Source organism: Brachyhypopomus gauderio, chromosome 11, assembly GCF_052324685.1.
Source record: "Brachyhypopomus gauderio isolate BG-103 chromosome 11, BGAUD_0.2, whole genome shotgun sequence".
Classification (NCBI taxonomy): domain Eukaryota; kingdom Metazoa; phylum Chordata; class Actinopteri; order Gymnotiformes; family Hypopomidae; genus Brachyhypopomus; species Brachyhypopomus gauderio.
In genome coordinates, this window is record NC_135221.1 from 15,995,538 (window position 1) to 16,019,280 (window position 23,743).

General features: G+C 47.5%; 1 protein-coding gene across 3 annotated transcripts in view; it reads left to right on the forward strand.

The window, feature by feature from the left end:
* Positions 1 to 537: 537 nt before the first annotated feature.
* LOC143527259 (uncharacterized) overlaps positions 538 to 23,743 on the forward strand; it is a 36,145-nt gene continuing 12,939 nt past the window's right edge. For all 3 annotated transcript variants that reach the window (XM_077022342.1, XM_077022341.1, XM_077022343.1), the window contains exons 1-4: positions 538 to 835; positions 13,955 to 13,998; positions 15,537 to 15,687; positions 20,102 to 20,407. In XM_077022342.1, coding sequence (XP_076878457.1) covers positions 13,966 to 13,998; positions 15,537 to 15,687; positions 20,102 to 20,407 — 490 coding nt within the window. In that variant the 5' untranslated portion in view covers positions 538 to 835; positions 13,955 to 13,965. The remainder of the gene's footprint in view (positions 836 to 13,954; positions 13,999 to 15,536; positions 15,688 to 20,101; positions 20,408 to 23,743) is intronic.

Genomic DNA, 23,743 nt, shown 5'->3' on the forward strand with positions numbered 1-23,743 from the left:
GACGCATGCCTTTAATTAATGACTATGACTACTCTTAATACATTTGCAATACATTGTTTTGCCACTAGAGGGTAGTCATATACATATTAGAGATGATTCACCTGTAGGCTGTAGTAGGCTTCGGGACGATCCCGGCTCGCGTTCAGTTCATTCAGTTAACAAAACCAATGCTAATTTTATTAATAATGCTATTTTATTGTGCATATTTACTAAATTGCAATCCCTCCGTTTAAGACCCCGCTAAATTATTTATTTTATATAGTACTGTAGACCTTCCTGACCACCAACAACTCCAAAGTTTTCAATAAGTACACGCGTTTAAAATTGTTCTCATTGTGCAGTGAAGAATGAAGACACGTGCGGAAAATCTTACTCGAGCCTAATGGACCCGTGCGAACGAGACTGACAGCTGGTTGGGCCAGTAACAGAGAAAACCGCAGACAAGCCTGTAACTCCAAACGCAGCTGGAGGGATGGCGTAGGCCCCGCCCCCAGACACGCCCCCCAGGGATGGCGTAGGCCCCGCCCCCCAGACACGCTCCGCGGACGGTGTTAGGACGATTGAAGTTTGATGCGGCGTGTTGTAAATTCTGGTTTCTACCCTCGCACCGGGACATTTATTCTTCACTTTGCAACTTTTCGCCAAAAAATTCAATATTTTGGAGGAACGCACTTAAAAGAAACTAGAAAGGGAACGCTGTCTTTTTTTCCTTTTAAAACATTTAAGCAGTCGGAACGAAACAATGGTAGTTTGTGTTCCAGGTTCATTTTCAGCTGAGTAAAGAGGGAATGGTCCAGAAAGACGGGCACCGTCGCTGAGCACGGCGAGGTTCGAGGTGAGTGAAGCGGGTTTGGGGCAGGACGTGTCACGGAGTCCCCCGTAAGTTGGTCTCTTCAGCCCCGGGCCCGTGTGGCTGCGCTGGTGTGGAGGCGTCAGAAGAGACGAGCGGCCATAACTTCGGAGAGAAATGAGCTGCTCTTCACTTACACGGACTTGCTGTCGGTTTTTAAAAATAAAGTTTATAAACCATACTATATTTCTTGTGTTAAATAAGCAGGTCTAACTTCTTGTTGCTGGTTGTGCCTCTACAGTCGTTACTTACGCTGAAATAAGTGCGTCAGTGAAGCAAACGACAGTTGATTTGCATAATTTAATGACTTAATTTAATGAAAACGACGCGAAGGCTCGTTATCTTCTGGTAAATGTGCTAAATATACGAGCCACCAGTTATTCTGTGTGACTATTTATCTGTTATGACACGTTTTAATCGTCGAACGAGCTATTTTTGGAAATGCCTTTGACAATTATGAAGGCTCTTCACACCCCCGTTATGGCACATATAGGTTACCGGTTCGGTCTCGGTTTCTCGCTCTAATCACGCGCGAGGAGGCGGGGACGCGCCTGGCAGACGTCCGGGAGCGCGAGGGCTCGATCACGTGCGTACCACAGTCAAGCTCGAGTTGTTCTGGCGTTTCGCCGCAGCCCGGCGGACATGTTGGTGTGTTTATCTGTACACTTCTGTCTTGAGTCTTTAACTGTAACCTGAATAAACTGTGGCGACCACTCAGTAATTCCTCACACAGCACACCTTCTGAATGGTTAACTCTGCTCTCTGAGGCCAGGAGTCAAGTATTAATTTTAGGTTATTACTTAAAAAAAATCTCTTGTTTTCGTTCCCACCATCCAGCCCAGCGCATGCTGTCCATCCTGGAAGGTATGGGTCGCGTGTCGCGTGCGTGGGCCCATCGGCCCCTCGTGTTGACGTTGTGTCTCTGTGTTCCATTAGACCAGTGTGTAATCTTGTTGGCCTTGGCACTAGGCCGCGTGGTTCCGTTTGTCATGCCAGTGGACTGTGCGGTTACTTTGTCCTTACGTAATGGACACCGGGGGTCAGAGCTGATGCCCAGGAAGATGCGTGAACAGTTTCCATTATTCATCAAACTTGCTCGTTTGTCCTCTTGCACAGATCTGACGTCCAGAACACGCACTGCCAGTTGTGTTGCTCTCAGCGTTCTGAAATGCTGGAGTCATCACACACTGATCCCTCTGGATCCCAGACACAAGCTCTTCTGTGAGCATCTGGCAACCATGACGACGTTTTGCTTTGGGCCTGTGCTTCTGCCAGAGAGGATAGACTGTGCTCGGGTGACCTGCAGCGTTCACAGGCAGTGATGTCCCTGTGTGGTTGAGCAGCGTTCACAGGCTGTGATGTCCCTGTGTGGTTGAGCAGCGTTCACAGGCTGTGATGTCCCTGGGTGGTTGAGCAGCGTTCACAGGCTGTGATGTCCCTGGGTGGTTGAGCAGCGTTCACAGGCTGTGATGTCCCTGGGTGGTTAAGCAGTGTTCACAGGCTGTGATGTCCCTGGGTGGTTAAGCAGTGTTCACAGGCAGTGATGTCCCTGTGTGGTTAAGCAGTGTTCACAGGCAGTGATGTCCCTGTGTGGTTAAGCAGCGTTCACAGGCAGTGATGTCCCTGTGTGGTTAATAAGCACATTGGAGGACGTGATGGATGTTGAAGTGAAACATGTTATTTGGGTGGTGGACACAGATGTCAAAGGTCAGCGTCTCCTTGGCACCGTCACCTGGAGAGAGGTTGAAGTTTCCTATGAGCTGTGTGCCAGCACCCAGCTGTCTGACTCTTTTGGGGTGTTTGTGTGTGTGTGTGTGTGTGTGTGTGTGTGTGTGTGTGTGTGTGTGTGAGAAAGAGAGAGAGAGAGAGAGGAGCCTTGTAGACAAGAAGCTCCAGTGGTGATGGGAGAGTGCTGACAACATGGTGTGCTTCAACTGTAACACAGTGCCACACGTAGTGTGTGTGTGTGTGTGCGTGTGTGTGTGTGTGATCCATTACACTGGCCCTTCAGTGCCTGAGACGCACGATGTGTGTGGTGATCGGGAGCTTCTCTGCAGGACGTGTGTGGGTTAATGGAGCTGGAACTGGACTCTGCAGTCCTGCTTTGATGATAAAACAAGGAGCAGCTTGTGTATAACCCAAGAAGAAGAGAGCGGGACCCAGCCCAGCCTGATGTAGCACAGCGGGCCGGGCTGGAACACGCCGGTGTCTTGTTCACACGGCTCTCCCGCGGGACGGCGGGGACAGTGGGTGATTGGGAAGAAGGAGGAGCGATTGGGCAGGTTCCTGCGTCCCTCTGACACGACACGGCCAGATGATGTGTGTGTGTGATGATGTGTGTGATCTGTTGTGTGAGTGTGCGCGCGCCCTGATTGTCCTGGACCGCCGTTTGTTGTTCCTGGATTTCTGAAGCCTCTGCTTCACGGAGCTCACACTAATTCCACACATTCCAACTTTTCCGGCTGCTGGTTGCTGGCAGGCTGCTGTGGCACATTTCCAGTGGCAGTGAGCCTCAGTCGGCCGTGGCCTCCCCTCCAGTGATCCTCCCCTCCCGTGGGCCTCCCCTCCCGTGGGCCTCCCCTCCAGTGATCCTCCCCTCCAGTGATCCTCCCCTCCAGTGATCCTCCCCTCCAGTGGGCCTCCCCTCCAGTGGGCCTCCCCTCCAGTGATCCTCCCCTCCAGTGATCCTCCCCTCCAGTGATCCTCCCCTCCAGTTATCCTCCCCTCCAGTGGGCCTCCCCTCCAGTGGGCCTCCCCTCCAGTGATCTTCCCCTCCAGTGGTCTCCCCTGGTGCTGAGGTGGTGCTCTGTGGTCCAGAGTGTCGACTCCTACTCCAGTCTGCTGTTGGTGATGCATGCTGCACTGATGGTGTGTGTGTGTGTGTGTGTGTGTATTGGAGGAGCACTCTCGTACGCAGACACAGTTTCCCACTTCTCTCACCGATAAAGCTGCGTAGACCTGTTGCTGTTAACTCCACCCTGCAGCTGTTCAGAGGCCTTTAACCAACTGCTGAATACACTGATGGTCATCTATAATGGCTGCATCGTTAATGCCATTTTCACCTTAAGAGACTTTCTGGTCAGTTCTGTCCGCTCAGACATGTGCAGCGGTGACTGCTCCTCTCTGCTAGTCTCGCGTGCCTCCACGTTGCTGGTCTTAACCTGCGCGAGCTGCTGTGGGCTGTGTCGGCCTTCTGAAGCGCACTGGTGCTGTTGACCGGCAGTGACCTGTGAGTGGTGCGGCCCAGCCCTGCTGTAGAGAACACGCACGCCTTTGTGTGCGCACACATCTGCGTGGTTTACAGGTCACTTGTGACTGGTGTGCCTGCCCCGTCTGCCTCTAGGGCGGCGCTCTTTCACACTCCCCACGTTCACATTCACACTCTGAGCCTTTTCCAGACATGGCTTCCTTTAAGAAAGATCTGGAGTTGGTGTAGCCCTGATTACTGGGTGAGACGCAGTTCACTGAACAAGGATCTCTAAAGTAAATGGACTGCGAATTTGTTTCATGTGTAGCCCTGAAGATGAAGACGGCATCTTAATGATTGGTGCCAGACGGAAGCGGTGCTGGGTTCATGTGTGCCGTGGGTGTGTTCCTGGGTGTTCTGTACACAATCTTTTGTGCCCCTCGTAGAAAGGCGTCAGTAATGACGCTGATCCCTGCAGGAGAGACCTGCTTACCTCAGACGGGATCCCTCATCCTGCTTGCGTTCACTGCAGAAGCAATTAACGATATTTATACGGCATTAACAAAAATGTTCAGTCAATATTGCTTTTACGAGGAATTTAATGTTGAATACGACACTTCGGAGACGGCCACGTCGGCTGACACGCGGCAGAACGTGGTACCTGCTGTGACTCTCGGGCAGTGCAGGTTGTGTAAATGCAATGCGTCACGTACGAATCGTTTACGGGACAACGTGGTAGCGCTGACATGACAGTGGCTGTATGGGAGGGACCCTGTATGAGGCACAAGTCTGTATGAGTGTTGGGAATGACCCTCGTCTAGGGGCTTCTTGACTCATGGCTGATAATAACTTGTGAGATTCCCAGTCCACACACACCTCCCAATCCCAGTGCTCCCACAGCTCTTTGATCATTACGATGTGGATGTTTAGTTTTGTGAATAGACTCCGTTTTTTTTGTTGTTGTTATGCTTTTCTTCCTGATGGTGTTTGATTGAGGCACTTCGGGGGTTTTGGCTTGTGGAGTCGGTTGGATACTTCACACATTAACTGATGAAGGAGAAAAGGTCGTTTCTGCTGAGCGACGCGGAGATAAACACACTCACTCGGAGTCACCAGCCAGCGCGGGTGACCTGAGCACCGTGGAACGCATAACGCTACTGTAACGCTGCCTCACCTTAACCGTGCTTCTGTGCTCGGGGCGTGAGGGGGCGGTTGAAGGCATTTCCTCCCAGCCACTCCCCTCAGCCGAGCCACTCCCCTCAGCCGAGCCACTCCCCTCTTCTGAGTCACTCCCCCCTGCTATCAGCACCGAGTAAATATTGACCCGTCGTGAGGCTGCTAATGACAGAACATTCATTCCACCTTACTGCACACATAATGGCAGACATGGTCATGTGACTGCAGCTCTCACTGTGTGTGTGTGTGTGGGTGGGTGTGTGTGGGTGTGTGTTCTGAAAGTGAGCTATATGACCACAGGCAAACATGGATTTGAAGTTTTTTAAGCCTAGCGTGCTGACTTAAAACTGCAGTTTCTGTCCTGTTACCCTGAGGCAGGCATCAGTATGTGTTTAAACGTTTCCGTGGTGATGTGAGGACGGTGATATGTCCCCCGGGCCGGACCCTGCAGGCTGCCACCGTGCGGAGACGCTTCCGTCTCTCCTTCCCAGACCTCCTCTGTGTTCTTGGAAAACCTCTAACCGTGAGGAGTTGTTGCTGTTAAGAGTTATTGCTTTCAAATCTGACATTAAAGGTTGCCAGATTGCCCACAAACCCACCCACCTTCAGACACATGTTCCCTCAGAAGTCATGGCAACCTCAGGTCTCCAGCCAAACTCGACACAGGGTGTTTGGCACAGCTGAAGGGAGTGTGATGCATCACCGGTTAAGCTACCAGAAACCTGAAATAACAATACAAATGTGTATGATGTGAAGTGTTATATTGAAGATAACAGCTTAAATAGAATACAAGAAATATAGACCACTTCTAGATATGCAACTGAGCCATCTAACTAACTATTGCGTTCTGAGCATCCTGGCCAATCATGTAATATCCGATTCTTGAATGGATTTGGTTAAAATAACGGGAGACGTTATTTAATACGATCATATGAAGGTTCACGCCTGCTTTTTGAAATGGTGCAACACGCATCACTCCATCCAGCAGAATAAAGGAAGAGTGATGTCAGACTCCAGGTGGAGTCCCTGTCTGTTCTCTGAAGCTTTCATTTAAAACTGGGTGTGGGCTGGTGTGGGTAGCTGTGTGGGGCGTTACCCTGTGCACTGTACCAGGTCGAGCTGGTGTGTGTGTATAATATATATGCCATGTTCAGCGTTAAAATAAATACATCGTAAAAGCAGTGTGTTGATGTATACAGTTAACACGAATGCAGTTGTAGTTACTGTGCGATCCAGGCGAAGCAGCCCAGCTCCATGACATGATCGTAGGCGTAGAATCTCTGTGGAGGTGATTCTAATAGGCTCTCCCAACCCCTCTCTCTCTGTTTTACTGTCTCTCGTTCTCTTTGTTTGTCTCTTTCTCTCTCTCTCTCTCTCTCACCCTCAGGTGATCCAGTGTTACCCTGACTCGCTGGCCAATCAGGCGCCTGGCAGCGAAGCAGATCCTTGTATTCCCATAGGCTTTGGCTGTTTTGGTTTTTTGGTCGACATGGCGATAAAGACTGTGAGACGGCTGATTGGTTTGGTTCCAGGATATCTGATTGCTAACTGTAATTGCCCGAACTGGGCTGAGGTGGCACCAGAAACATTAGGCACACACACCCACAGTGATTAAAGCTCCAGTTGCAGCGCTTCTCATGAGATGTTTTGAAGGGCTCTCTGTAGTAGTTTGTATAATGTAACGGTCTCCCAGGAGATTCTGATCTAACAGTGTTCTTTTCTATACTATCTAATACAGTTTAATATGTGTATGGGTGGGTATTTGGAGGTGTGTGTGTGTGTGTGTGTGTGTGTGTGTGTGTGTGTGTGTGTGTGTGTGTGTGTGTGTGTGTGTGTGGAGTGGGTTATTTGGCAGTTATGTGTGAAGTGGGATGTTTGAGACGTGTGGAGTGAGGTGTTTGGGAGGTGTATTTCTGGAGTGGGGTAGGTGTGTGTGTGGAGTGGGGTGTTTGGGAGCTGTGTGTGTGTGGAGTGGGGTGTGTGTATTTTAAGCATTTTCATTTTCTAAAAACTGGTGCACTGGGTTTTGGTTTGAAATCCATTTTCAGTTTGTACAGAAATCTTTATTCCTGGGTCCTGCCTTCTCATGTTTGAGTACAGTAATCCAGTAGGTTATCTGTGTTCAGCTGTGCTGCTGTTTCTGGTCTCATCACTAAACAGCATGTATCCCTCCTGACTGCAGCCCCTCTGTGTGTGGACACACCGCTGCATGGTGTCTGTGGGAGGAACTGTGGTTCTCTGATTCACGTGTCTCAGCTGCAGAGTTGTACAGTAACGAAGTAGAACTACTTCACTACTGTACTTAAGTACTAAAATGCTGTATCTGTACTTTACTGGAGTATTATTTTGTTCTCCTACTTCCACTTTTACTTCACTACATATTTCCCATCAGTTTAATACTTTTACTCCGATACATTTTTTACGTGCTGTATAGTTACTCGTTACAATTATAAACATGTTAGCTGGCGCTGTCACCGGGTCAAGCGATGAGGCTGTCTTATGAGAAAACTGCGCATGCTCCGGTCGCGTCCCGTTTACTCTGCTGCTGCCTTCGCTGAACACTTGGGCTTCGTAATCTAAGTTCACCTGACATGTCGTGACTGCCGCAAGGGTCCGCGCTGCAAAAATGACGCAATCGAGTCGCGAGGTCGTGCATCTCTTGATTTTTGTGCGTGCGAAGTTACAAGGTGGAATTCGTGCACTTGTACGGCACTTTGAAGGCCCATTTTCCAGCACCTTCAGCTTAATTTACATATTTATACAAATACACATATACAAATACTCGAAATTATTCCAAATAATTCGCTTTTTATCTCATTAAAGAGATGGTACCGTGTTTGGTAACAACAGAAAAGCAGCATAAGTGCTGCATAATAAGCTTGTTGGTGTTTTAATGTACATATATTGGCACCTTCCACACCTTCAACATCGAGTGATCGTGGCGGTGAGGGTGAGGAAGGATACCACCCTGGCCCTACCTAGAGACAGTGTTTGAGGAAGGAGACCACCCTGGCCCTACCTAGAGACAGTGTTTGTGTTTGCTGGAGTGAAAGTAAATTCCTATAGGATGAAGAGCCATCTCTGCCTCCCTAAAGAGGGTGAAATATTGGCCTTCAAAAATTCACCTTCGAACTTGAAGAAACACATCAATGTAAGTTACAAATATAACGCACAGAAGACACACCAGCTTTAGCTGTCAGTAAGCGCTAGTTAGGTTAGATATCTTGGCTAACTAACCTAATTATGTTCATGACGTGCTGCAGTATTCACTTAACATTAGCTGGCAATCATAAAGGCGATGTCACGCTGAGTTGTGTTTTTAGCAACAGAAAGCCATGTCTCTCCGTGCTGACTAATCATGTGCCCATTTTTATAGTGTAGTGTTTTTATAGGGTAAGGGCATTTATTGGGGTAAACGCAGGACAGTAGGCTCACCCTTAGAATCCGACGGACGGATTTTACGTACAAAATACACCTAATTTTCTCAGCTAAATTAAGGCGAACCTTAATTTCAAAGCATAATGTCAAACCTACGACGTAGCAGGACATAGGTTATCTGTTTTTTGTGTACGAAGTGTTAAGCCCAGTTTTTTAAGTTGCTACTTGTTTGTACATATAGAACACATGTATTTGTGGTCTTTGACATCTTTGATTTGTAAGTGATGTATAAAAACAATTGATAATCAAACTTTGACGGCCTTCTTTAATTACTGTAATTCAAAACACAATACTTGTACTTTTCACTTTCAGTACTTGAGTAATAAATTTTAGAATGAACTACTTGCGATACTTAAGTACAAAAAATGCTGAATACTTCTGTACTTTTTTTTTCTTTCTACTTAAGTGAAGTTTTTAAAGAACACTTCAACTTCTACTCAAGTCAATTTTTTGATAGAGTACTTGTACTTTTACTCAAGTATGGGTCTCTAATACTTTATACAACACTGGTCAGCTGTAGGAGAACTGTTCAGGGATGGGGTCCACTGCTCCTCCTTGATGAGAATGTTTGATATGATTTAATATTTAAATGAAAGTACAATTAATATGCAATAAAATATTTTGTATGCACTTTTGTGGAGCAAATAGCACACAAATATCAAAGCAATTAATACATTCATTTATGTAAAACAGCTTGACTAAAAATGAAAGTTTCATTTGTCCTGTTGCTTGTAAAATGTTTTTTCTATGCTCAATGTCATTGGTGGAGAACATGCAGAAGGAAGAAAATGAGGATGTAAACACCCATGTCTGAACATTTCTGAACTACTGAACATAATACTGAAACCATCAACATGACTTTCAATGGCCCGCAGTCGTCACAGCAGCTGAAACGGTTTTGAAGAGAAATTTTTTTATTTACAATCACTGCATATGCATTTTTCTTGGTGCGTCTTTTGTGATGTGTTTATTGTGCATGTTCAAATAACAATAATGATAAAAATATATATCAGTCAAGACTAGTGCGCACTGATGCGTTGAGTTCCTTTGGGTCATGTGAATGTGCAGTGCTACACCCAGGGCTTTTACCCCAGAGTCTGTGCCTGGGTGCGTGTCTGTGCCTGGGGGCGTGTCTGTGCCTGGGGGCGTGTCGGTGCCTGGGGTTGCTCGTCACACTCGTCAATATGCAGCACAGTGGTTGTTTTACTGGCTGCTTGAGCTGATTGTCTTCTATGTGAGACTGAGCCAATACCGAAGGGTTAATTTCACCGAAGGGCACCAGGAACACTTCACTGAGCCACAGGAACACTCCCCCCCCTCCCCTCTCCCCTGTTACACTACATGTGTATTACACAGCATAGATGTGTCAGGTAAGTGTATTACACAGCATAGATGTGTCAGTTAAGTGTATTACACAGCATAGATGTGTCAGGTAAGTGTATTACACAGCATAGATGTGTCAGTTAAGTGTATTACACAGCATAGATGTGTCAGTTAAGTGTATTACACAGCATAGATGTGTCAGTTAAGTGTATTACACAGCATAGATGTGTCAGTTAAGTGTATTACACAGCATAGATGTGTCAGTTAAGTGTATTACACAGCATAGATGTGTCAGTTAAGTGTATTACACAGCATAGATGTGTCAGTTAAGTGTATTACACAGCATAGATGTGTCAGGTAAGTGTATTACACAGCATAGATGTGTCAGGTAAGTGTATTACACAGCATAGATGTGTCAGTTAAGTGTATTACACAGCATAGATGTGTCAGTTAAGTGTATTACACAGCATAGATGTGTCAGGTAAGTGTATTACACAGCATAGATGTGTCAGGTAAGTGTATTACACAGCATAGATGTGTCAGTTAAGTGTATTACACAGCATAGATGTGTCAGTTAAGTGTATTACACAGCATAGATGTGTCAGGTAAGTGTATTACACAGCATAGATGTGTCAGGTAAGTGTATTACACAGCATAGATGTGTCAGTTAAGTGTATTACACAGCATAGATGTGTCAGTTAAGTGTATTACACAGCATAGATGTGTCAGTTAAGTGTATTACACAGCATAGATGTGTCAGGTAAGTGTATTACACAGCATAGATGTGTCAGGTAAGTGTATTACACAGCATAGATGTGTCAGGTAAGTGTATTACACAGCATAGATGTGTCAGGTAAGTGTATTACACAGCATAGATGTGTCAGGTAAGTGTATTACACAGCATAGATGTGTCAGGTAAGTGTATTACACAGCATAGATGTGTCAGTTAAGTGTATTACACAGCATAGATGTGTCAGTTAAGTGTATTACACAGCATAGATGTGTCAGTTAAGTGTATTACACAGCATAGATGTGTCAGTTAAGTGTATTACACAGTATAGATGTGTCAGGTAAGTGTATTACACAGCATAGATGTGTCAGGTAAGTGTATTACACAGCATAGATGTGTCAGGTAAGTGTATTACACAGCATAGATGTGTCAGGTAAGTGTATTACACAGCATAGATGTGTCAGGTAAGTGTATTACACAGCATAGATGTGTCAGTTAAGTGTATTACACAGCATAGATGTGTCAGTTAAGTGTATTACACAGCATAGATGTGTCAGGTAAGTGTATTACACAGCATAGATGTGTCAGTTAAGTGTATTACACAGCATAGATGTGTCAGTTAAGTGTATTACACAGCATAGATGTGTCAGTTAAGTGTATTACACAGCATAGATGTGTCAGTTAAGTGTATTACACAGCATAGATGTGTCAGTTGTTGGTATCGGGGCTTTTTTTTAGTACAAGAGGACTATCCAGCCAATATCTGATACCGATATCTGTGCTTACTTAGTTTCACCTCTTGGCTAAAGGGTCAGACCCCCCTCTCCCCCCTCCCCTCTCTCTTTAGAGCACTGTAATGTTGGTCACCACGACCTGGTGGCGCTGTGCAGCCATCTTTGCTACATTGACTATAGCAGCAGGTAGCAGATGTCTGAAGGGCACTGCTGGTGTGGGCGGGGCAGCGAGGGCAGGGGCGGAGCAGGGAGGGCATGGGTGGGGCCTAGGTACTGCTGCCTGTTATCTTTAGGTAAGATTGCTCACAATGGCTGTTCATATGCAAATTTGACCTCAGATTCCAGGCATGTTACACATGCACTGTGAATCATTACTTTCATTTCGTGTCTCTTTGTTGATGGGAGAGTGTGAGTGTGAGTGTGAGTGTGAGTGTGAGTGTGTGTGTGTGTGTGTGTGTGTGTGTGTGTCATTAGTTTGTCCAGCATGATTCTACCATGGGGCTTTGCATTAGCTTACTCTCGTGTGTGTGTGTGTGTGTGTGTGTGTGTGTGTGTGTGAGAGAGAGAGAGAGAGAGAGAGAGAGCAGGAGCAGGTTTGATTCATGTTTTTTCAAAACTGAGGCAGAGGGCAGCCTTGGAATTCTTGGAGACCACTTTGACTACTTCCTGTGACATGGTTTTCCTGACTTGTCGCGTGTTCGCGTGTGTGTTACATGGTCTGATGCTGATGCACATACAATAGTGTTTCAGACATGGACCTGGGGAGCTGCTCAGACCTCTAGTGCACCAGAGCTAGGGGCACAGGGGCTACCACACAGCCAGTGCCCAGACATGATGACGTGTGTGTGTGTGTGTGTGTGTGTGTGTGTGTGTGTGTGTGTGGGTTCTAAAGTAAGCATGAAGCTCACTTCATTAGACACATTTAACACAATCCAGAGGTGCTTCTCAAAGTGTTTTAGATGTCCACTCAGCATGGTTAGGTTAGGGTCCAGAAACACCCTTCACTGTGTGTGAAACCTCAGGGGCAGGACAGGGGCAGGACAGGAGAGGGCTGTTGTGTCCCACCAGCAGTGGTGCCAGGACACAGCAGTGTGTGGAGGGTCTTCCACAGAGGGTCAAGACACACTCGAGGGGCTTGAGGTCCAGATCGGGTTTTGGCCTTCGCCAACCACTTGCGTGTGTGTGTGTGCATGTGTGTGTGCGCGCGTGTGTGTGTGTGTAATTAAAGCCAGCTGATTAGCTTTTTCCGTCTCTGTGTTCTGCTGTAACAGTGGCCCATTCATACAGACAGCACAAGAAGACTGTCCCCGAGCAAGTGGCCCCGCCCACCTGCCACGCCCACCCAGCTACATGGGGGTTTATGCTGGCTGTGAGGACAGTTATTTCTGATGTCTATTTCAGAAGGAGTGCTGGTGGTTTCTTAAACTGAAAGAGCATCTCGTGTTTCAGCAAAGCATGCAAGCTACGCATGCACGTAAATGTCTCTCTCACTCTCTGCCTGTCTGTCTGTCTGTCTGTCTGTTTGCCTGTCTCTCTCTTCCTGTTCCTTTCTCTCTTCTCCTCCTTCATTTTCTCCTTTTAATTAGTGCTTTACACACAGCTTATTTCAAATCACGTTTGTTTATGCCTGTGTGTGGTAAGGACTCTGGGTGAAGTAGGGCGTATTCAGGGGTTTTAGGGGGTGTGGGAGGGGTTTAGGGTCTGCTGGCGGTTTGTGGGAGGGGTTTAGGGTCTGCTGGCGGTTTGTGGGAGGTGTTTAGGGTCTGTTGGCGGTTTGTGGGAGGAGCTTAGGGTGTGCTCGGCAGTGTGTGGGAGGGGTTTAGGGTGTGCTGGGCCGTGTGTGGGAGGGGTTTAGAGATTTGTGCTGCACGGTTTCTCTGCAGTCAGCACGTGAAGTTACTGTTCTGTCCAGGCTGACCGCTACACAACTGCTTTGTTCGTTTGAGGTTTTGTCATGTCTGTAACAATCTCGTTGAATTTTTTCAGCCTGATTTTTTTTGTCTCACATATGGTGGCAGCCTGCCGATCCTGCAGTATGGCCGACGTGTTTTAAACATAGCTGAGTTCTATTTCAAACAGGCCCCCCATTATCCAGATTCCTCTGTAATACTGGTCTCTGTTTGTGAAATGGAGTCCAACAGCTGTTTGTCCTCGGCTGAACCAGCTTTCTTCGCCTGCATTCGGGATGCTTACGGCTTGAGATTTGTTCGTTTGTCGCTGTTTTATATTGTCAGTACTTGAGCTTCAAATTCAGTACAAATTCAGCAGTTATTAGAAATGTTTTTGCTTCTATAGCTTCTTTGCATAATATGGTAATATGTCTGGTGTACATGTTCTACATATGTTCTGTTGTAAGATGATGTGCTGTGGTGTGTGTGTGTGTGTGTGTGTGTGTGTGTGTGTGTGTAATGTCTGTGGAGTGTATGAATGTCTGGTACAGTCGAATGTTCTGATCTGATCTTTCTCAGGCTCATGTTAGTATGTGCTAACACTATGATCTTTGTCTCTGTCCACAGAGGCCGTTGCCATGAAGATAAATCCACAGACAGCTCCGTTATATGTAAGTATGGAGGTTCTGGTTGTGTCCGTGGTCTGTTAGGTTGTGGTATTCAGTGATTATTCTATGACAGGGAATCAGGGTCCAGCCTCTTCCTAACACGCCTGACTCACTGCCGGTGTCCATGGCAAGGAACTGTTAGTGCTAGGTAATTTTTAACTGAGATATCGACCTTGCTTAAGCCGTCCCCTGTGTGGTCAGAGATGGGTAACCTAGAACCCTAATCCTGCTCTGACATCACCCACACTTAAGATCTCCCGATGCAGTTGACCAGGATTATCGTGCTGTCTTGCATGCTGGTCTTGTGTCCATGGTGACATGGTTTCTGTAGACTGTGTTCAAGACCTGCAGACTGCTGATAAAAGCTGTAAGCAGCTTGTAACATAATGTGGAGAAAGTATGCGTGTGTGTGTGTGTTCATGCGTGAGTGTGTTCATGCGTGAGTGTGTATGACTACAGCTGTGTTTCCATTGTGAGCTTTTTTGCATTACAGGTGACTGCACAGATAGCATTCAGTTGGCACACGTGACTTTCAGAGCAAGAAGGCAGAGTCCCACGTGCTCACGTGACCCGCCGAGCCCCCAGAGGCAACGTTTATAAATAGTAGATCAGTATAACCAGCCTGTCCATCTTAAATCATAGAACCTCTTTTCTTTTTGGTCTGTTCCCCTCCCCTGTCTGACCCGCACGCCTCCACGCCCTGCTCGGGGGGGAGGGGGGCAGTTGTGAGGGGCGGGGACGCTGCTTCTGAGATGGTGGCTGTAATTGTTTATCACGTCATGGTTAGCGGGGTGCTAATGAAACATGAAACACTGATGTTAACCTCACAACACTCTATGATGTCCTGGAGACAGAGCGGACACACAGTGGACGATTGGGGAGGGGGGCGTCCTTCTGAGAGACATGGAGCGTTTGTGGTGTGTGTGTATTTGTGGTGTGTGTGTCCTCTCTGCCATTTGCCCTTATGCAGTGCTCAGCTGGGCTACAGATGACTCCCTTTTTTAATAAACTTTAAACAGCTGAGCAACACACACACACACACTGATGAAGAACCTCTGTCCAAAATGTCCTGTTTCGCTTGACTTCACTGCACTTCACTCTACGTATTTTACCCAAGTACACTGCAGTTATTTACCTGGAATCTTCTAATATATTATTCACGCGCACACACACATTCATATATGTCCACCGTGACTCCACACACACTGTGGATTTTGGTACACACACACAATGCATACATATAACTATAAAGCTGTAATTTTAGGGATGGTGCAGCCTAATGATTGTTTTGTGTGTGTGTGAGAGCTGAAACAGGAGCTGGGTGTTTATGGTGCTGAAAGATGCCTGGGGTTGGGCGGAGCCCTGCTGATGTTGTTTACAGTGTGGGTGGGGTCAGAGCTCTGGGAGAGAGAGCTGGAAAAAGATACCCCCACACACGCCACTGTCTCACCCCCCCACTGTCCCCGCCCCCCACTCATATTTCACATTTTAGCCAATTGTAAAGGTGTGTGTGTGTGTGTGTGTGTGTGTGTGTCCCATAGGGTGAGTGCCTGCTGACAGTTCAGCTTAGTGAGGAAGAACGTGAGGATGAGGAAGATGTGGAATTCTACCTGATGTTCACTGGGACCACCCAGAGGCATCTCACCACCACACTTAGAGTCAGCCATGTTACACTGCAAGCTGTGTGTCCAGGTAAGAGTGTTGTCGCGTACACACACACACACACACACGTACACACACACACACACACACACACACGCGTACACACACACGCGTACACACACACACACACACGCGTACACACACACACGCGCGTACACACACATGCGTACACACACACACACATGCGTACACACACACACGCGCGTACACACACACGCGTAAACACACACGCGTACACACACACACACATGCGTACACACACACACGCGCGTACACACACGCGCGTACACACACACGCGTACACACACACACGCGCGCACACACACGCACACACACGCACACACACGCACACACACACGCGTACACACACACACACACACACGCGTACACACACATACATACACACACGTAACACCCCCTAAAGGGCCACTTGGTCAAACCTCCAGCTGTGTGTTGGGGTTTCTGTCGAGGATGAAATGAAGTTGCATTCATGTAGTGCCTTTCAATATTCACCGTATTTGGCCACGCCCACTTTCAATTGTGTGTTTCTTCCGCCTTTGTGTTAGAACTTCCGGTCAGCTATTTTTGCATTAGTGTACACTACTACATTTTAATGATTTTTTTCATAAAATAGGAATTCTTGTCTATTTACTTCTTTACTTAATTACTTAAAATTACAAAATGAATGCAAGGAAAAGATGTGGCCACTGATAGAATAGTTACTTATCTGATAGCCTCACAAGCACCCAACGCGTTTGCTTCATCGGAGCTTCATAACCGAGCCATTTCTCGGGATAAGGATGATCTGGTGTTGGTTTCCCCTCCACAAAATGATCAGAGCAGACGTATGGACGTTTGGGTGGATGTTTTAAATTTAGCGCCTTCAGCCTTAGACGCAGGTCCTCTTCTTTGGAAGGCGGTGGATATAAGTTATAACGTGCCCCGCAACACTCAGATCTTTTCGAGCTGTGTTCGTAACACTGTTGGTCAAGAACTGCAACATCTTCGTGCTGCGCGGTTTGTTTACAAGCCCAGCGAGCCGCTAATACTTTTAAAACCGGCGTAGTGGAAAACTGGAGACTTGCGGCATGAAGTATCTGTGATATTGTGATTGTGATTTGAGTCTCGTTGGTGAGACGCGGTTCTTCTGTCACACGTTTGGAATAAACCACATACGAGGTTCAGCAAAGGCACCGCACACGACTGAGGGAGGTTTAAAAACTACTGACACTGTCTGTTATTTTCTTCCTAAAAGTGAGCGCAGGTCAGTGGCGTTGTAACGAGTGTTGATAACGGAGTTTATCCACTTTTTACCTAGAAAACAACAGTTGTGTACATAACAGAGCTCGTAGTGTGCTCCAAACGTGACAAAGTCCTGAAGCATATCACGACTTATGTTTATATCGAAGTTTGTGCTTGTTTTTTTACTTAATACTTAATTTGTGTCCATTTTACATCCCCCCCCGCTAATAATTTACACTCGCCATCCCCCCTCTTGTGGCTCTTGGTCTCTGACGGGTTGGCCACCTCTGCTCTAACTGAACATATTATGCTAGTCATTTTGTTTGTTGTCGTTTTGCTTATAATCGTTATCAGCGTATCCGTAGCACCGGAAGTTCCAACACAAAGTCAACCAAGATGGCCCTGCCCAGCGTTGTCATGGAAAATAGCGTGAATAGCCAAGGTGACTTTGCAGTTAACACAGCCACAACCTTTTATGAGAAGCTTTGTTAGTTCACTCATACACACACACACACACACACACACACACACACACACACACACACACACACACACACACACACACACACACACACACACACACACACACACACACATGGGGTGTGTACTCGTACTCATTTCAAGCTGCCCTCCCAGTAGAGCGGACCCCTGTGGGAGTGTGTGATGGAGATGAAGGCGTGTTTGGTTTTTTTGACAAACTCATGCTTGTGAAAGATGATCTGTTTTTGCAGAGGTGGCTGAAACTATTTATCCGTATAACGCAAACACACACGCACTCGCGCGCAGACACACACACACACACACACACACACACACACACACACACACACACACACACACACACACACACCCCACCCACTCGCAGTGGTGTGGATTAGTGTAACACTGCCTTCCTGCCCCAGTGAGAGAGCTGGTGCCCAGTAAGTTTTTTTTTCTCTGGGTTCCCTATACACGTCCAGCTCCAGTGCACTCCAGTACTCAGTACAGGTCCAGCTCCAGTGCACTCCAGTACTCAGTACAGGTCCAGCTCCCGTACACTCCAGTACTCAGTACAGGTCCAGCTCCAGTAAACTCCAGTACTCAGTACAGGTCCAGCTCCAGTGCACTCCAGTACTCAGTACAGGTCCAGTACTCAGTACACGTCCAGGTCCAGTACACTCCAGTACTCAGTACCGGTCCAGCTCTCCTGAGATGTTATCTTCTAAGATTGCATGTACAGTTAAATTAATATTCATATTAGTCGTTAGTATAGTCATTATTATAATGCAGCGTTTTGAATTTGTCAAAGCTTCTTGTGTGTTTTCAAACTCTTTTTCCACTAGGGGAGAGACTGCACATCTGTGTCTCACTCCGCCTGTACTTAGTCAGACTTTCTCTTTAGGGTTTGGTGACCCTCTTATTTCCTCTGACATTTAGCGTTATGGCCCCAGTGTTCCAAATACTAATTTTGACTTTGTAATATAATCTGATTGGTTCACTGGCCCTGCAGAGCTGGTGAGAGTTTGGTTGTTCATGGGCATTTCACATCAGCTGGATTGCACCATAAAATAACTTGCAGCACATTGAAATGGGTTGTATCTCGGCTCAGACTACACTGCTCCACAGAGACCCTTCACTACAGACACCTGTCTCTGATAACAGGAGCATGTGCCCTTGATGGACGCTTCCGTCGCTTACTGTGGACTGGACATTTGCCAAACACTCTGAATGAAATGGATTTCTCCAGCTGGTTTTTGACAGGCAGTTGTCCATGTGTGGGTGGGTGTGTGGGTGGGGCTGAGTTTTGATCTGTGTCTAAGTCTGCAGTTCCCACTTTAAACTTCTAGCCCAGCCCTGGAGGAAGAGCAGACCCATATCTGTTTAACAGGAGTGGAGTTCTCCCTCTCACCTGTGTTTAACAGGAGTGGAGTTCTCCCTCTCACCTGTGTTTAACAGGAGTGGAGTTCTCCCTCTCACCTGTGTTTAACAGGAGTGGAGTTCTCCCTCTCACCTGTGTTTAACAGGCTCTTTCTGTATGTGAAGAAAGGTCGTGCCTGCAAGCTGTGAAAGTTTGAGTGCTTGAGGGCGTGTGTGTGTGCGTGAGGGCGTGTGCGTGAGGGCGTCCGTGCATGCGTGAGGGCGTGCGTGCGTGCGTGAGGGCGTGCGTGTGTGTGTGAGGGCGTGCGTGCGTGCGAGTCCATGAGTGTGAGCATGTGTACGTGAGAGTATGTGAGTTTGAGTGAGTGCATGTGCAGGCGTGTTGGATATTTATAGGTTCTCCTGTCACAAGCATCAAGAACTCTCTTAAATACAGACCACACGCATGCACACAGACCAACTATAGCACACGCCATCGAGAGGGTCTAGAGAGAGAGACCTACTGATCACCTTCAGATAATAGTTTATCCTCTGCTTCTTCAACCAAGCTCTGTGTGTGTGTGTGTGTGTGTGTGTGTGTGTGTGTGTGTGTGTGTGTGTGTGTGTGTGTGTGTGTGTGTGTGTGTGTGTGTGTGTGGGGCTTCTTCAGCAGTGTCACATATCTTCCACCAGTAGATCCCTGTGCAAAGCTCATACAGGTATCGTTCTTAGAACGTTGCTCTCAGGTCAATGAGGCTGGAGCGTTTGGCACTAAACATTTAGCTTTTGTGCTTATTGAGAACACGTGAGTCTATGGCGTCTCTCGTGTGTGCCAACGTGTTTGTTGTGTGGTGGTGTTCCCTCCTTAGGTTACGCAGATTTAAAATATGGGTGGGAAAAACATTGCTGATGACTTTTCTACTGTAGCTTTGTGCCTTTTATTCTATAGCTGTGTTTCCTCTGACGGCACTGGTAGTGCCTTCATCTTGATGTTCTGGGGGAGTGGCCAAACACAGTGGTGGGCGGGGCCTGTTTCAGCTGTTCCTCACAGTCATGCTCAGAGCTGATGATCTTGGTCCTGTCACCTCTGATTCGACATGCTATAGTGTAGGGCCACGCCCACCCCGGTCAGTCTCTTCAGTGATTGGCTCTGTAATAATAGGTCATCATCATAATAACTATTATCACAATTATCATAATAATCAATAATCAAACAAAACATAGTGGTAAGTGTATTAATATAATATGAAATAAATCATAAAGCCTTAAATATCATGTCCCAACATGTCCAGCTGTATACACAAGGATGCTCAGACTCCACTAATCTTCATCGTTGCGTTCTCTCCTCCTCTTCCTCCCTCTGCAGCACACGACCGTGGGGAGACGGTGCAGGTCACCCTCTGCCAGGCTCGGCCAGGGGGCGCCATTGACCCTGTGGCTGAAGACCACTTCCAGTTCGTCCAGGACCTGGCGCTGGACATGGCCCACTTCCTGGTGAAAGCAGCAGCGCACAAGGACGGCCTGGAGGGGGCGATGTTGCTGGACGAGTGTCACATCCCCCTCCAGGAGTGTGAGAGGCTGGACGAGACACTGGCACTCGCCCTGAGACACCTGCCCTTACCGACGGGGTGGAGCGTCTTAGGAACAGACCTCCCCACACAGCCGGGCACAGGTAGGCCCCGAGGTCTGGCCACGCCCCCACTACCACCCAGGGTTGTGGCCACGCCCCCACTACCACCCAGGGTTGTGGCCACGCCCCCACTACCGCCCAGTGGAGCTTTTCTGGAGGCTAGTGAAGAATTAATTTGAATGACATCATCACACACTCCATGACTTCGTTTTTAGTTGGACAGCACTTGTGTGTTCCGATGTGCTTTATGTGGTTCGGGACACGTTCACTGAGACGCGAGTGATTCTGCCCCCCAGGCCTTCAACAGCGTGTTTGTAACATTTTGAAACCAAAATGTCCATTTTTTTTACACTGCTTAAATGAATGGTTAAAACATCTGTGGATTTAGAATAGTTGATTTGTAGTGGATGGAGTCCAACACTACACGTGTGTGTTGAACAGGGCAAATGTTTACTGCAGTGTTTTGTGGTCTACAGCAAGTATTGTGCATTGTGTCTTTTTTTTCTGCAGAAAAGAGGAGAGGCAGTGTGGTTACGTTTCTGAGCTGTGCGTAATTATGACATGGTTTATTGTGTTCTTCAGGGGGAGTGATGGTGAAAGGGAACACTGTTCGCTACCCCTCCAAAAATCAGGACTAGGTTTTAATGGAGTCCATCTGTCCGGCTAAATGCTGAATAAAAGATGTTGTTGAAAGGCGTTTTAATGAACACTAATCTTTGTTGGTAAGGAAATTGGCTAAATGTTGTTTCTGCACCTCCCTGCTTTCCCTTGGCCTCTCCCTCATATTGTGGCGCCCGTGGATTTTGTGTCAAGTCAGAAATGCTAACAGGACCCGGTTCAGCGTGGCGGCTTTACCCAGCACTAGCACGTCCGGGACCTTTGCTACAGCCAAGAGGTCAGCGCTCTTCCAGAATGTTCGCAGTGATCACCTGGATCATGTTCTGGTTTAGCGCGTTTTAGCCCTCAGACCACGTAGGAGTCCACAGTGTGTGTGAGGTAGAGCTGAACGTGGACGAGCAGCGTAGTGGCGCTGGAGAAACGTGGGGGCCATTGAGGAACCCCCTGAAACAGGCTGTGGTCTCCAACACTGACTCCCTCACTCTGAACCTCCTGCTGACGTAGTCCACATGCAGATTGGTTTGAGATGTTTTCCCACTCCATTAAAGAGCCCTGTTTCAGGGCCAGTGGCACATTGGGGCTGGGGATCCTCTCCTTGGGCTCCGGAGAGATGCTGTTGATGACATCTGGGATGTGCTAGACTTGTATTAACAGATTTCCTGCTGAAGAACTCACTGGCATGCCTCTATGATGAAGAACAGGAGAAGAACCTCCCTGACTTATAGACAATTTGATGATCACAAAAACAAGTAATTTTAATCAACATGGTATTTGAGTCCTGGCATGTCTTGCTGGATTTTCCGTTTTAAATCTTTGGTGGCAAAGGTCACTGCAACTGTTCTACTTTATATGAGTCCTGGTACCCAGACAGTCCTGTATGGTTTATATGAGTCCTGGTACCCAGACAGTCCCGTAGGGTTTATGGGAGTCCTGGTACCCAGACAGTCCTGTATGGTTTATGAGTCCTGGTACCCAGACAGTCCTGTATGGTTTATGAGTCCTGGTACCCAGACAGTCCTGTAGGGTTTATGGGAGTCCTGGTACCCAGACAGTCCTGTATGGTTTATATGAGTTCTGGTACCCAGACAGTCCCGTATGTTTTATGGGAGTCCTGGTACCCAGACAGTCCCGTAGGGTTTATGGGAGTCCTGGTACCCAGACAGTCCCGTAGGGTTTATGGGAGTCCTGGTACACAGACAGTCCCGTATGTTTTATGGGAGTCCTGGTACACAGACAGTCCCGTATGTTTTATGGGAGTCCTGGTACCCAGACAGTCCCGTAGGGTTTATGGGAGTCCTGGTACCCAGACAGTCCCGTAGGGTTTATGGGAGTCCTGGTACCCAGACAGTCCCGTAGGGTTTATGGGAGTCCTGGTACCCAGACAGTCCCGTAGGGTTTATGGGAGTCCTGGTACCCAGACAGTCCCGTATGTTTTATGGGAGTCCTGGTACCCAGACAGTCCCGTATGTTTTATGGGAGTCCTGGTACCCAGACAGTCCCGTAGGGTTTATAGGAGTCCTGTTACCCAGACAGTCCTGTAGGGTTTATAGGAGTCCTGGTACCCGTTTGGTGTGTGACTTTAAGACGAGTCATTTCCCCTCCGGCGGTTTTGCTGGAGAAATAAGAATCCAGCAGTGGGATGAAGATGGCAGCTAGATCCAGCAAAAACAAACAAATAAACAAAATCCCCAGCAGAATGCTGGGAGCTGATTTCAGCAGTAAAAACAGAGCCCAAAATAATGCCATGGGGACGACTGTGAATACACATTTAATTACCTCCAAACCCTCAGACAGGGGGAGTGGGTGAGCCGGGCGTGGGGTGTGTGTTAATATCCCGTTCACATGGCCCTATCTATGGCTGAAATGTGTGTGTGTGTGTGTGTGTGTGTGTGTGTGTGTTTAAGGCAGATGTGTATTATTGGTGTGTGTGGCATGGCACTCGTGCCTGTATCAGAGATCCCTGCTGTAATTTAGATGCCTGTGGCCATGTGTCACTACACACTCTGCTCAGCCGTGGGAGTTTGTTTCATAGGGAAGGAAGATGGACATAATCATCTAAAATAGAACAGTTTTCAAACAGAAGTAGCCTATGTCAATAAAAAAGCTTATTGAGTATATATGGGAGTTCTGAGAGCCCCAAGACACAGTGGACAAGTTCTAGTCCCACCTGGAGCTTCTCAGATGGGGGGGGGGGTGCTGTTATTGAGTCATTGCAGGTATTGGACATCGTTGTCTATGCCAATTTCACACCTCTCTTAACGTTTCTGCTGAGATTACACGTGTGTCTGCGTTCGCTGGTAATGTCACGTGGACGTTACAGCAGCGCCGAGTCTCGTGTGAAGAGCTGCACTTGTCTGACGGAGTTTGCAGCTCGTGTGATTGTGTCTTTAGCAGTTCAGCGAGTCTAAGGCTTTTCACACTGGTCAGAATGGTTTTCAGTATCTTGGCTTAGCCTGTGCAGTTTTGTGACCCATGTGTGACCAGTGTCCTGATTATGGGCTGCCCGGTTGTGTCTGTCCACTGGCATGTCCACACTAAAGACATGGTTGGTTCTGCCTCTGGACCAGCCACAACGCCCCCTGCTGGAGCTCAGTCACCTTGGGCCTTAAATACCATGAGATGGGAGGATCAGTGTCCAAAGGCGTCCTTTACAGTTCAAAGTGCACCAGCCAGCCCTGTAGTCTGTAGAGAATCCAGCTTAGTATGTGACTGTGTGAAGTACGTGTGGTGAGGATGTTATGTGTGCGCATGTGTGTGCGT